General features: G+C 42.8%; 1 protein-coding gene across 1 annotated transcript in view; it reads right to left on the bottom strand.

The window, feature by feature from the left end:
* Nucleotides 1-200: 200 nt before the first annotated feature.
* The window catches only part of ACSS1 (acyl-CoA synthetase short chain family member 1), a 32,603-nt gene continuing 19,064 nt past the window's right edge, over nucleotides 201-13,739 (bottom strand). Inside the window, exons 6-14 of the mRNA XM_056487566.1 lie at nucleotides 13,395-13,542; nucleotides 12,976-13,113; nucleotides 12,311-12,403; nucleotides 8,463-8,575; nucleotides 7,958-8,084; nucleotides 6,143-6,270; nucleotides 4,742-4,805; nucleotides 4,059-4,177; nucleotides 201-2,930 (exon numbers count right to left, since the gene is read on the bottom strand). Coding sequence (XP_056343541.1) covers nucleotides 2,760-2,930; nucleotides 4,059-4,177; nucleotides 4,742-4,805; nucleotides 6,143-6,270; nucleotides 7,958-8,084; nucleotides 8,463-8,575; nucleotides 12,311-12,403; nucleotides 12,976-13,113; nucleotides 13,395-13,542 — 1,101 coding nt within the window. The 3' untranslated portion in view covers nucleotides 201-2,759. The remainder of the gene's footprint in view (nucleotides 2,931-4,058; nucleotides 4,178-4,741; nucleotides 4,806-6,142; nucleotides 6,271-7,957; nucleotides 8,085-8,462; nucleotides 8,576-12,310; nucleotides 12,404-12,975; nucleotides 13,114-13,394; nucleotides 13,543-13,739) is intronic.

Genomic DNA, 13,739 nt, shown 5'->3' with positions numbered 1-13,739 from the left:
CAAAATTCAATTAAAGGCTTAACATTAGACTGTACAAAACATACCTCTAGATAGGTGGAGCTTTCCCTTTATAGAATTGGAAAAATCATGGTCTGTGTCTCCACTTGGGGGGAAAAGCACCATGACCAGGTCTTACTGGCAAAACTGAGTGGGGAAACAAAAGCATACCGGTCCTTTGCAATAAATGGCAACAGGTAAAATTGACTTTGGATCTCTTTTAATGAAGCTACAAAGACAATCTGACAAACAAGCCATACATCACTCATGAACACAGAAAGGTTTAGAAAAATTCAACAGCTCTGCTTTTCTAAATGAAGCAATTGTCCCCAAGTTTGTCCCACTATCCCACTGACATCTGACCACTGATTGGTGAAGATAAGCTTGTCTTAAGAGCCTTGCAAGCCTGGGGTACTTCAGAAACTTTCTCCTTTCTGGCATTTCAGGCACTGAGGAAATCAGTGCTAATTCTGTGGGCTGAATTGAGCCACAAGCCTACTGCATATGAAGTAGAAAGCACTGTCACCACACACCAGTGCTGTTGTTGATGAAAATGCAAAGCTCAACTCAAGCTTGCAGTGAAGAGACAACTGCTACTGTTAGCAGAGATAGTGAGTAGAAAGAAGAAATGGGGACTTCTCTGGACAGAAACTTTAAACTCTGGAAGAAATATATAAAATTTCAATTTCAATTTAAAGTTTTCTATGAGTAGCCTACTCAGTAAAGCACAGTATCCTTCTTTCCATTAGAAGTACTCTTTGCAAGCCCTGACTAGCCCTGTTTTTGCCAGACTCAGGTTGCCGTTGTATTGGCTGGGCACAGGCTGTCAGCTCCAAGAGCCAATGCTGGGACACTTGCAGAAGTGCAGTTTTACGGAGAGACTGAGGCTGCCCAGCACAAATTGTGTCCACTGCAGAACACCATGCAGGCAGCACAGGGCCCAAGGGCACATTGCTCCTCACACAGACAGTGTTTGTGAGACAGTTCAGATGAATTAAAACCATGGGTCTGTGACCACTGGGACAACACACAGGGAAATTTCTGGCCAAAAAGACAAGGAAATTCTATGTCCATAATATAAGAAATGCTTTCTTGATTAAAAGGAAAGTGTGCAATCTTGTTCAAAAGTCGTTTTCCTTCCTCCACACTGTTATTTCAGACTGCATGGAAACAACTTGTTTAAACAAGTGAGCGTACTTTTTCTGTCAAAAACATTAACTCTTGTCTGCTTCCCACTTGAAAATTACTTAAAGAAGCAGGTTGAGTTTTTTTCCTATTACAGTGGCAATAGTGTCTATCTCCTAAAATATTGACATACTGTCAACTCTATCAAATCTTCAAATCTTCTGATCTTCAACTTCCCAGAAAGTTCACAAGGTGTTATCTTATGTAAAAATGCATTTCAGCCAGAAAGATGGGATATTTAACAAAGCATGGTATTCCTTACTGTATTATTCAGTCCCTAGAGACATTTGAAATATTTTTTTTTTAAAAAGCAAATGCAGCTGGTATCCTTGGAGGAACTCTGGGATCTCAGACAACACACCTGTTTTTGAGAACTTCAAGCAGCCTGCTTCCCATTGTGGTACCAGAATCTCTGCTGGCCAAAAAACTCCCCATGCCTTTCCCAGTCCTACAGATCACCCACCTCGCATTTTCCTCCTGCCTTTCCTGCCTCCAGTTAGGTGCACAAATTGTCTTTCCAGTACATAGTCACCCTGGAAAATGCAGTGTTGCTCCAATTAAACTCAGAAATAAGTAGTCCTACCAATTCTTCTGTACAGCCCAAATATAAGGAGTGCTTCAACTGAAATGTGGTCATTATAAAATGAATCAAGAAATAAAACACTGACTACATTAATTGCAATTCTGAAAGCATAGGAAAGACAAAGGCTGTTCTTCCCTGCTGTTCTGAGGTTGCTGGCCTTGAATGCTGCTGTCACTTTCCCCAAGGCATCTAAGAGGCACTTTTGTAGTGGATTGTGCAGTTTGTGGGTACCCACATGGCACTTAAATCTTTGGTAAATCAGCTTGGCAGCAATGCACTGAGGATATGTAGGAAGTCCAGTCATGGGCTTTGTGGCTCCTTTTTGCAGCTGTAAGTGCTGGTGCTGGGTTACCTAGGTGAGACATGAAGGGCCACAGGCTCTCTGACAATCCCTGGGAAGTCCCAGGACACAGGGTGGTAGGAACAAATCCATTTGAGGAAAGCCAAAGGAGATATTACAATAATAGGTGAAGTCAAGGAGGAATTATCAGACTAGCCATGTCCTTCTCATGTCCCTAGAAATGCATATGAAACATCTGCTGGAATACCCAGAATTGCGAAAAGGTACCACAGTTGCAGTGAAGTGCCTGAAGTCAGATATCCAAGCTGAAGGAAAAATTGTTTTCAAGGGCTTGTTTTAAAACAGCAAGAAGTACTATATAAAAAACATTTCCCTGTACAGAAACATTAAAAATAGGAACATTAACATCTGCATCTTGCTTCAGCTCATGTTAAATTTCAGCACAGCTCATGGAAACCACCAACAGCTGCTCTACAAAAGCCCTGAGCACAAGGAAAAGGATTTCACTGATGGTGGAAAACTGCAGACTGCTCCTACTCCCATGCCATCTCAAAAAATGTTGTGGAGAGGAAAATCATCTTCCCCTAGAAGGAAACAGTTTTTTTAAAAAACACTGAGAGAGAACTATGCTGTTTGCCTGGTTATTTTGAGACCTTCCACATTTCCAAAGGAGAGAAATTCCAGAGTCACCCATTATGAGGAACTCTTCTTGTATTTCTGGTAAGCATCCAATATCTCCTTGACAACACTTGGATCATCAAGTGTGGTGACATCTCCCATGTTGCTTGATTGTTCAGTGACTACTTTCCTCAGCAGCCTTCTCATGATCTTCCCTGATCGGGTTTTGGGGAGGCGCTTTACCACCTGCAAAGAAGGGAAGGATGCACATTTAATAGAACTTGAGTCCTGCTGGAAACCACAAGGAAATCTGGCTGGACTATCCTAAGCCTAGCACACTATTTCATGGCCTTCTTTGAGGCTCCTGGGACATAGATCATGGAGCACACTAGATTATGTCCAAGGAAAGGAGTGTCACTAGCTATACATTTTATTCTTATTTTAAGTTGACTTTGTTCCCCATTGCCATGTCCAGACTGAGTGTTGCAGGACAAACAGCTCTTTTAGGCATCAGGTCCTGAATATGCTGCTAACTATTAAAATCTAATTACACATGAAAACTTAGGCACCAATGGTGACACAAATCTCAATGCATTATCAGAACAGACAGAAATATATATTCAGCTTTACAGGGCAGGAACGTAAAGCAACACAATTCTGCACACCAACTGCAGGGTCTCCTACTCTAGGGATATGTCCTGTGTGCTGATATTTCTCTCTGCCTGGTATGTCAGCCTACACACCTTCCGTCATAACCAAAACAATCTTAAATTCCTTGGCTATGCCTCCTGGGAAGGACTTACAGCAAATTCAAAGGCTTTAGCATAAATGCAAGCCTGATAAGGAGTTCTCAGACATGGAGCAAAAACACCAATAGGTTTCACATTTTGCTCATAATCAGGCCAGTAGACTACAAAATTCTATAGCATTAATTGACATGCAAGGGAAGAATTAGAGGACTTCTCTGCCAGACTACCTCAAAATACAGGGAAATGGAGGCATTCCCTTGCACACTGGCAAGTTCTGGAAGCTTCTCCAATCCACTGAGGATATCCTGGGCTGTTCAAAGTTGAAGGAGCCACTCTTGCCTACTCCTTTTGTATTCTGCTGCCTGTGCCTTGGTGTCCACCCTACATGCATGTGGCTGAAGCAGAGCCCCTCAAAGAAGCATCTGGTCATTGCCTCCACGAAGAGAGAAATGGATGCAGGCAGACCTTGAGGGACAGCTAAGGGGCAGCTTTGTGAACTCTCCCCTAACATGCAAAGGGAGCTGCTGAAAGGTGAGAAGGCTTGAAGCTTCCAGGGCCAGGCCTGCTGTGCAACAAAAACAGTCAGTGCTCTGAGATCTGGTACCAGTTTCAGTCTCCCACTTACCAGAATGTGGTCAGGCACAGCATACTTTGCTATCTTGGAAGCCACTATGGTTTTGAGCTCTTCTTTGATATGATCTACACGAGTTGTCTGCTCTTTTAGCACTATAAAAGCAAAGGCACCTGGAAGACAAATGAGCAGAAGCTACAAACCTCATATTAGATATTGTCTGGAAAGACCAAGGATGCTCATTTGAATGGCAGGGAGGGTTTCAAATCATTCCTATGCACGATCTATAGACTGAAAAGAAAACCATTTATATTTTTTACAAAAGCAAGTCAGACTCCAGCCCTCAAATGATGGTCCAGTCTTTTCCTGGCTTCAGCGACTAATCTCAGTGACAATAACAAGTCGACATAAATTGCCGGAGTGTTACTGGGATCAAAAGTTAGCCAATGTAAATCAGCTATTCCCATTCTGTTCAAAGGACATTTCTAAGCACGATCCTATAAAAGGAAGCTCTACCATATACATAAACACTATGTATGAAAACAGTTTAGGGAGTTACACCCGCGTTAGGAACATGTAGTTATTTTCATGACTATCTTTGTCTCTTGAAGCTGCAGTGCCAGTCAGCCTAAGGTAACTGCCCTCTCATTCCCTCAGCATCTCCTAACATGCAGTCTGGGTTAGAATTTAAGGGAAGTATATGCAGATGTTATGTCAGGACACTGCTTTTCACATACCTTCTCCTTTGATCTTATGTGGATACCCAACCACAGCTGTCTCAGGGACCTCAGGATGATCAGCCTTCACAAAAAGTCAAGCAAAAATACACAAATCAGAACCGCTTTAAGCCCTACAGATTTTGTGCCAGTTGCTCTACAAACAAAACTACTTGCCGTATCACACTCTCCCCATGACAGATTCTGCTGAAAGCTCAACAGGAAAGCTGGTTGCCAACTTCCTACTGCAGGGCCAGCTGATGACCATGGCCATGGCCACATCTCAGGGAGCAGCTCTGTACTGACCCTGCTTTTATACACAAAAATAAGTACTCCTACATCCACTGCTAAACCAGCTGCACACCAAGATGAATTTGCAACATCTGGAAACCCTCTTTCTCTTTCTTGGTGCACGACTGTGGTCCCAAATGGTGACTGGCCACTGCCAAATCACAAGCAAAACCAGTCTTGAAGTGCTCAGGGCTACAGAGAACTGTGGCCAGCAGAGGTAAAAAGTGAAGTTGCTAACACCACAGTCCACTCTGGACTTGTGTTTATAAGTGCCCAAAGCTCACCACAAAACAGAAAGAATCAGATTTCTTCATTCCCTAACCCAAATGCATTTTTGTTATTATGCTACACAACAGTGATTACTTCTGTTGCACTGCAGAGTTTAATTTAACATTCTTTGGCAGTAAGAAGTGCACAGACCAGAAGAAATCACATATCTGCATCCCACGCCAAATAACAGATTACGTTATCTTAAATTAGATTAAAATATGAAAATAAACATCATAGAGCAATCTAGGCACATAAATATATTTGCTTTTACATGCATATGTACGTATGTATATATATATGCACATACACATATGTAGATTGTGAGAGGAACTGGATTCTATAGCTATGATCAAAAACTTGCACAGACAAAATAATTACTCACAGAGGATAAAGTAAGATCCTGTGTTCCACGTGAACACAGTTCAGGTTCATCAGATGTTACATTCAAGTGCCATTTGCACACAAGGCACATAATATAGAAATAAATATACAGGTCAAGCTTTAAATATAAACACTCTGAGGACTTTTTGTTTTCAATTCTCAGAGATAATATTATTTTCTCTCAAAATGACAGGCTAGCTTTGCAGCTAACATAAACCAAGGTTGCATTATGTTTAATACTGCTGAATTCTCAGGCATACTCAGCTAGTTCAGATAAGCAGGAATCACAGGTTTAGGAAGGAGAGGTCAGGTGTTAGCAGAGAGGAAGGAAGAAATAGGAGAGACACTTACAGAGTGTCCACCAACATCCAAAATGCCAACTGCAACAGTACAACAGGCAAGAGACAAAGCTGCTTTGCAAGGATCACCCTACCCCACATATATGCTCTGTCAAGGGACCTCTACCTGCTTGGAACTTACCATTGCATCTTCTATTTCTGCTGTCCCCAGCCTGTGTCCGCTTATGTTAATGATATCATCCATGCGCCCTGTTATCTGGTAATAGCCTTTCTGGCATCTGTAAGCACCATCCCCTGTGAAGTAGTAACCTGCAGCAAAGACAGGGCTGATCAGCAGCAGGAAGTGTGCTGATTTTGGGCTCTGGTGCAGGACAGACCGTACTGTAGGATGGCGAGTAGGGCAGGGTGGATCATGCAGTTCACAGGCTTCACAAGCTCACAGCTGTGTGACATGCCTCATACCACTTTTCACTTCCCTATGCCATGCCTGGCCCTCCTCTGCTCTGCCTGAGCTGTGTTGGCTCCTCATAAGTACCTGAAGAGCACCAAGATGGTGAAGCTCAGGTCTCTGCCAAGATGGACAAATCACTGTACGCAATCAGCAGCAAACAGTGGCTGATGTTCCTATAGCAAAACCAAGCCCAGCAACACAACCCAGCGATGCTCAGCTAGATTTACAGAACCAAGAGGGGCTCTCTGACCTCTCTAGGCTTTGCATGTCCACATCTGCACAGCAGCTGCATGCTCAGGCCTCTTGGTGCACACAGTACTAAGACAGAACCACTTCAAATGTTATTTGCCATCATGCCACAGGCTACTGGTCAAGCTCAGAACTGCTGCTGACTGCACCTCAGCACACATGGAAAACTATACCTGCTCAGCTGAAAGGGAGCAGCTCTGTTATATTTTGTACATGGGAACACTGCCAGTTTTTTTAAATCACTTACACTAGGATGGATGAAAAGCCATTTTTCCCTCCCAGCTAACGAAGTTTCAGATCCCAGATAACAGTCACTCTCTAGCATGTGAATGTGGGAGAAACACTGCTACCAGATTGGCTAAAAACTCCAAACCACCCCATTATAAACATGGAGAGTCTAAAACATTTGATGGAAACTGAAAATGACCTAGGGTTTCCTGGAAACTCCAGTGTCACTGAGGAACATCCAGTAACACAGATTGTGTTGGCTCTTCACCAAGGCCATGTCTGCATCTGAATTGTTCCAGTGGCAAATCTGAGAAGCAGCAGGCAACTCCTGCTATGAAATCTGAAGGTGGTTCTTGCCAGGATCCATTATTGCCCTATTCATGGACTTAAAGTCCTGTTTTTTGCCCTTCCAGATCAATTAAACAGCTATCAACTAAATATCAACATGATATTTGATGCAAACGTAGCGAGTAATAAAGGACTATGGGGTCAATTTCTTGAACTAGTTATTATGCAGCCCATTTTGTACAATTTTTGGGATCATCTGTCTAATTCTTGCCTACCCTGTAGCTTTAAAATCCCTTTCAGTTTCTTCTCCTGAGTAAAGACAGTTGTCTTGTCCAATGTCCTATAAAAAATGTTTCCCTGCCCCTTCTAGTTACTTACCAGACAACTTGACCACATTCTAAAAAAGAAGGTTGTAACATAGGCTTAAGATTCAGTGAAGCAGGAGGTATTTCCTATACAATATGCCTTTTTCCAAATGAGATTCAAAATTCCAGGGAAAAGGTATTTGGACTTTAAAGCTTGGACATTCAAGTTTTCTAGAAAATACATCCCTTTTGACAGCTATAAAGGTCAACACTACCTAAAACCATCAGACCATGCTTGCAACCTGTGACACAGCCTCCAAGCCATCATGGTGCAGAAATAACAGAAACTACTGCTGAAAATATTCAGCTTATACTGCAGTGCTTATATATATGTGTTAATCTATGTGTATATGTATGTGCTTAATATATGTGCTTATACTGCAGTGAAGCTGCTTTCCCTTGTCACTTTCCTTACCTGGGTAGGCTTTGAAATAGGCATCAATAAAGCGCTGGTGATCTCCATGGATTGTTCTTGCCATGCCAGGCCACGGCTGGGCAATGCAGAGTGCACCAGACACATCATTGCCCTCTATAACCTCTCCCTGCAGGTTCAAGCACAGGAAGGACAAACAGGTGAACAAAAGAGGAATAGTAAAGAGTTTCTCTGTCATCGATCAGGCAAGAGTCACTTGCTCCAAACTGCCAGTGGAAGGTCACAAGTGGAGAAAGAAAATGCAAACAGCTCTTTTAGACTACTTGCAATGCCCTCTTGGCAAATATCTATGGACAACTGAGATATGCTCTCTCTCTCTCTCTTTCTCTCTCTCTTCATATATATATATAAATTGCTCATCTATTCTACCATTTTTAAGGAAAAACAAGCATCCTTCTGTATCCTATTCCTTTGCTGTTCAAAAGGTGATTAAAGCAGAAACACATACCAGCTTCTTGTTTAGGCACCCAGCACAGCCCCAACTCACATTCTCATCCATGAGCACAGGCACAATCCCAAAAAAAGGTCTCATAGCCATAGCTGGAATGATCTCAGCTTTCTCCTCTGAGGGCCGTGGGGCAATGCAGATGCCACCAGTTTCTGGAAGAAAAATGAGAAACAAAATATATGTAGTCCATCCACTGCTGGGTGAAAGCAAATTCCAGCTCTTCTTAGGTCAAGAAGAAAACAGTGAAGCCACCTTGCCACTGGAAATGACTTCTGCAGGACCAAGAAGCATAGACATCTGAAAGCAGCACAGGCCTGGCATGGGCAGTACTCAGTAGCCCCACTTCCTACCCAGAAGTGATTTTGCAGGGAAAGTATAAGCATGTCTGGGGATTTATCTCCCTCTAGTGTTTCTACAGCTGTCTAAAGTAGCAGGAAAAGCACTTCAGGCATATGAATTATTGTTATTACAGAGTATGACATTAAGCCACCCCTTACAGGCAGGTTGAGCTTATCTTCTAGTCAAAATTAAACCTTTTAATCAAACTTTTTCATTCCTACTGAGATGAACATTAAATCAGACTCCAACCTTAATGAGATCTTTTCTACTCTAAATCTAATTCAGCAACACAAGAGAGAAACAAAAACAAAAGAAAATAAAGTTTTTAAAAATATAGCTCTATAAAGGTATGTTCTGTCACATGGAGAGTGCATTCCTCTACCAGCTTTGCTGAGCTTGTGAAAATTTAAACCAGGGGTTGAAATGGTTGAATTTGACCCTGAATTTGCATCCAGCTACAAAGAAGGGTCTCTGATGGCCTTAAGCTTTAGATCTGCAGCAAATGGTTTCACATGTGGTGTACACATAGAAGTATTTTCCATTTCATCGATGGGCATGCATTTATTTCATGTTTCTGTAAATTTTGAAAAGAAGAGTTTGAATTGTTCCAGGAAAAAGCACCCCAGACACCTGCCAATCTCTTTGTCTGTTTGCACAGACAAAATCTGCATCAGAACAGGGATCCTGACTAAACTGAAAGTTGCTCTTGCTAAGCCAGAGCTTATCCTAAATACACCACTGAGAGTTGTTTCAATATGGTGTTTGCCACATCCTACACATCCTGCAGCCAACCACACACAAGGCAGTAAAGTCTCACTCCTGAGGGAGCTGCATGGTAGCAAGGGTGCCTTAAAAATTATTCACATGGTGAAGATCTATTAAAAATTGGTTTAGGTGTACCAATTTTAACCACTGACAGATGACATCAAGCAAAATTTCTAGGCTCTACCCTGCCCTGATGAAGCCTTTCTATTCAGAGGCAGAGTTGGCAGAGAAAAGCTGTGTTTCCACATTACCTGTGCCCATGCTGTCAACATGGTACAAACCCACCGAGTTTTTGGGCAAGGACAGCAGAGTCTGAGCAGAGGATGGGTGCTTTGAACCAGGCTCCCCTCTGCCGTGGAGAGATCCCATCTGGCAGCAGAGTAGAGCAAGTGCTCTCTGCCACCATGGACAGATTGGAGTGACTGCTTTGGGGGAATCTGTTTCAGAAGGACAACCCAGTATAAATCAATGTGAGATGATGCCAACAACAAAAGCTTCTGGAGTGTATTTGGAGATGTCTTTCAAAACCAGCTTCTGTTCATGGCTGTTCTCTTCTTTTTTTGTGAAATCAGAGACAAAAGTGAAAATACCTAGTGTCTCTTCTGTATCACGAAGAACTACACCTAAAACTCAAACACAGCTTTGATTCTATTACTGTCAGTCACAACCTGGTATCTTAACAGCAAAAGCCATAGGAATTTTTCATCTGCACATAACACACTATTAAAATTGCTTCTCATAATTGCTCTCTCACTTATTTGCCTCATCCAAAGACTTTAAAGTGGATTCTTAAATCACCATTTGCTGATGCCTGCCAAGCTTTGCTAGCTGGCAACAGGCTGCTACTTGGGAGAGCAGTGTTCCGTGGAGGACACTGCACACAGCAGCAAAATTAACCAGCTACTCTGAAACTGTATAGGAAAGGTGACACTGCAGGACCACAGCCAGCATCCATCACATTGTCTCTGTGATCTCTTCCCACACTCCTTTTACCTTTAAACGGCATATATAATCTTTCCAAGATTAATGTAGCTTCCTCTTTATTAAAGCATCAGCTCTAGAAAAAGATTGATTCCACTTTCTAATAAAATCGATGCCATGAATATTTATCATTATATTATGCTTACAGGAGCTGATAACTGTTTACGTGCAAAACTATGCCTGGTTCAAGGTAAGACCTAGTACTCTGCATTAACAGGCTGTCCAGTGAGTGTTTTTTAACCTCTCATCCTAGCTGTTGCTCTAAAATCCCAGGAGAATTATAAAAGATCTAATGCTGTACTCGGAGGAAATAGATAACATAGCATTAACACTGCATGCACCATTAACAAGCAAACCAAAAGATGTTAGGGTTAAACTGGATTCTTCTCAATTACATTAATGTGCAGTAATTAACTGCTTCTCCATGGTGTTTTCTTTCAGAGCAGTGAGGAAGAAAGCATATGATGAGGAAAGACTTAGCCAGTCGTCTTTCCTTCTGCTCAGTATGTAGGAACCCAAAAGATTTAAGAAATCAGTAGTTGAAGTAGATGGCAGTTAACATTGCTGCTCTGAATTCTGAAGTGGCTTTATTTCAAATCTGAAAATTAAAAAAAAATAAAAACCTGCAAGTCTGGTCTGGATTAAATGGAACTTGGTTGTGTGCCAGAAGAAAATTTATCACACTGAGACAGAAAGCCTGCTAGGAGGAATAAGGACAAAATCAGGAGCAGCTTGACTGGAAAGGAAATGAATATGCTGCTCAATGGCATATAAGACTATTTTTCAGCAGAGACAGAATGCCAGAAGCAGTGCTCCTGTCTCCATGGCAAACTGCATCTCACTACTTGAGAAGGACATATTGCAAGACACCTCTAGCAACTCCTGAGTGCTGGTGCCCAGAAAAGAGAGGACTGGGTGCTGAGAAAGGAGCCAGGAAGGAGCTGCAGGGCCCCACCAGATAGCACAACTCGAGTTTGGGTACAGCATGTAGCCTCTTCCTGCTGCTGGCCAGAAAGGCCAGGAGGTAGAGGCAGAGGACAGCTCTGCTCCAGCTGGACTGGAGACAGACATGTGTCCATCAGCTTGTACACAGCAAACAAACCTCCACTTATGCACACAGCTGGGTCAAGCAAGTTGCCAATACATAGGTGCATCCTTTCTGAGGCATCAAAGCTCCAGGGCCAACACAAGTACAGAGTATCAATTCAATAATGGTAGAAGGTGCTCCCCAGCAGCCCTGCTGGGTGATGGCCACTGTCCTCCAGTCACCTGATGGGCAGCCAGAAAGTCTCTGCTCACTCCTTTCCAATCTGCCAGAGCAGTTGCAGTTGTCCCTTCAACTACAAATCTTAGTTTTCCACCCTCCCCTGGCCATTTCCAGAAAGGAAAACAAAGCACATCCAAGTATAGATTGTGGCTATGTGGTGCTTTCAGTGCCTTTGCATGCTAAGACCATAACAAGTTAATAAACTGAAAATCAGTTTTGCAATTCAAGCTGACTATCTCTAGCTTTGCCCAGAAATTCAATCTCTGCCTCATATTTCTAGCAGCAGTTGGCATTTTCCAGCACTCAAAAAATCAAATAACATTTAGAAGAAAACAAAAACTCCAACATTGCTATTTCTTTTACATGCTGTTACACTGCTGTTATGTGCAGAAACTCCGCAGTGACTTTCAAAGGCTGATCCAAAGGCCAGGAGGGTTTTTTTGACAGACTTGTTGGATCAAATTGAAATATGTTAATCCCTCTCTCCCCACCATCAGCCTGCCAAAGGTCGGGGTCCCCCAAGGCTACTTCTTACCTGTCTGCCACCATGTGTCCACAAGGGCACAGCGCCCTTCTCCCACCACCTGGTAGAACCACTGCCAAGCTTCCTTGTTGATGGGCTCTCCCACTAGGCCAAAACAAGAAAGAAAACAACCTGAGACTCAGGAGACTGCAGGCAGTTCATTCTCCCTCTTGGCGCACAACAAGCTGAATGCATAACCTCCAAGCAGAATGCTTACAGCACTTTTGCTGGGATGCACAAAGAACTGCAATGCACTCATGTAACTGAAGACTGACTTCTTCCAGAAGGACCAACAGGCAAGTAATGAATATCACTGGAAGTAACTAATCAATGCAGGTCACGTAATAAGAATCTCTAGAAAATAATGTAGGAAAATGCTGCTTGGGTCATCTATGCCAGTAAAATTCAAAGTGATACCGCAGGTAAATCTTTTTAGCCAAGAATGTGATCCTGAAAAATAATCTAGGAAACAGGGAATCATACAAAAGTTCAATGGACCCAAAATGTGATTTTGCTGGTTCTTCTGCTGAGAAAATATATGAATAGCCAGACACAGAGCCTGCTTATCATCTTTTTTCTAACCACAATCCCATGTAGTCAGCTGAGTTCCTCCGGCATCTTCATTTCACCAGCTAGAACATTTTGTCTTTTTCAGATGAACATTTCATGCCACTTACCTGAACCCAAAACCTTCAAGGAAGATCTGTCATATTTCTTCACCCACTCTTCTCCATAATTCAGTAGCAGGCGTATTGCTGTAGGTGCTCCATAAAACTGATTAATTTTTAACCTTTGCACCACTTCCCAGTAACGACCTGCAAAATGACAAACTGGCTTTTTACCCTTCCAGCACTGATATACTGCTGTAAACGCTCAGCTGGAAGGTTAACAGCCAAAGCTGGAGCTGTTACTACTGTGAGTACAAAGCAAAAGCAATGACAGATTTTTTTTTTTCCTACCCTAGATTCACAGATATTCCTGAGTGTTGTATCCAAAGCAATGGAGCTTACGTCTCCTGAGCAGGCAGGTCATGCTGGACAGGTCTCTAAGTCTCTTCTGCCATGTCTAGCCAAACCTTTTCCCACCACTTCCTCACCTGGGTCAGGGTACACTGGAGTGCTTTCAAACAGGACAGAGGTGGCTCCATTGCAGAGTGGTCCATACACAACATAGCTATGTCCTGTGATCCAGCCAATGTCGGCCACACAGCCAAAAACATCACCTTGCTGGTAGTCAAACACATACTGCAAAGATAAACGTAAGGCCAGCTGATTTCCTGTTGCCAGGTGCTCAAAAGAAAGGTGCTGGACTGGGCATCCAGATGGGAGCAGGAGAGTGCACAGGGCAAGTGGAGTCAGGTGTGTGGGACACAACCACACAAAGACACAAAAAGGTGGGGAAGTGAGTCAGAGGGACCTGGACCAAGGCTCCCAGGCTCCTG

This window comes from Oenanthe melanoleuca, chromosome 3 (assembly GCF_029582105.1).
Source record: "Oenanthe melanoleuca isolate GR-GAL-2019-014 chromosome 3, OMel1.0, whole genome shotgun sequence".
Lineage (NCBI taxonomy): Eukaryota > Metazoa > Chordata > Aves > Passeriformes > Muscicapidae > Oenanthe > Oenanthe melanoleuca.
The sequence above is the reverse complement of the archived record's forward strand: the minus strand, read 5'-3'. Positions and strand labels throughout refer to the sequence as shown.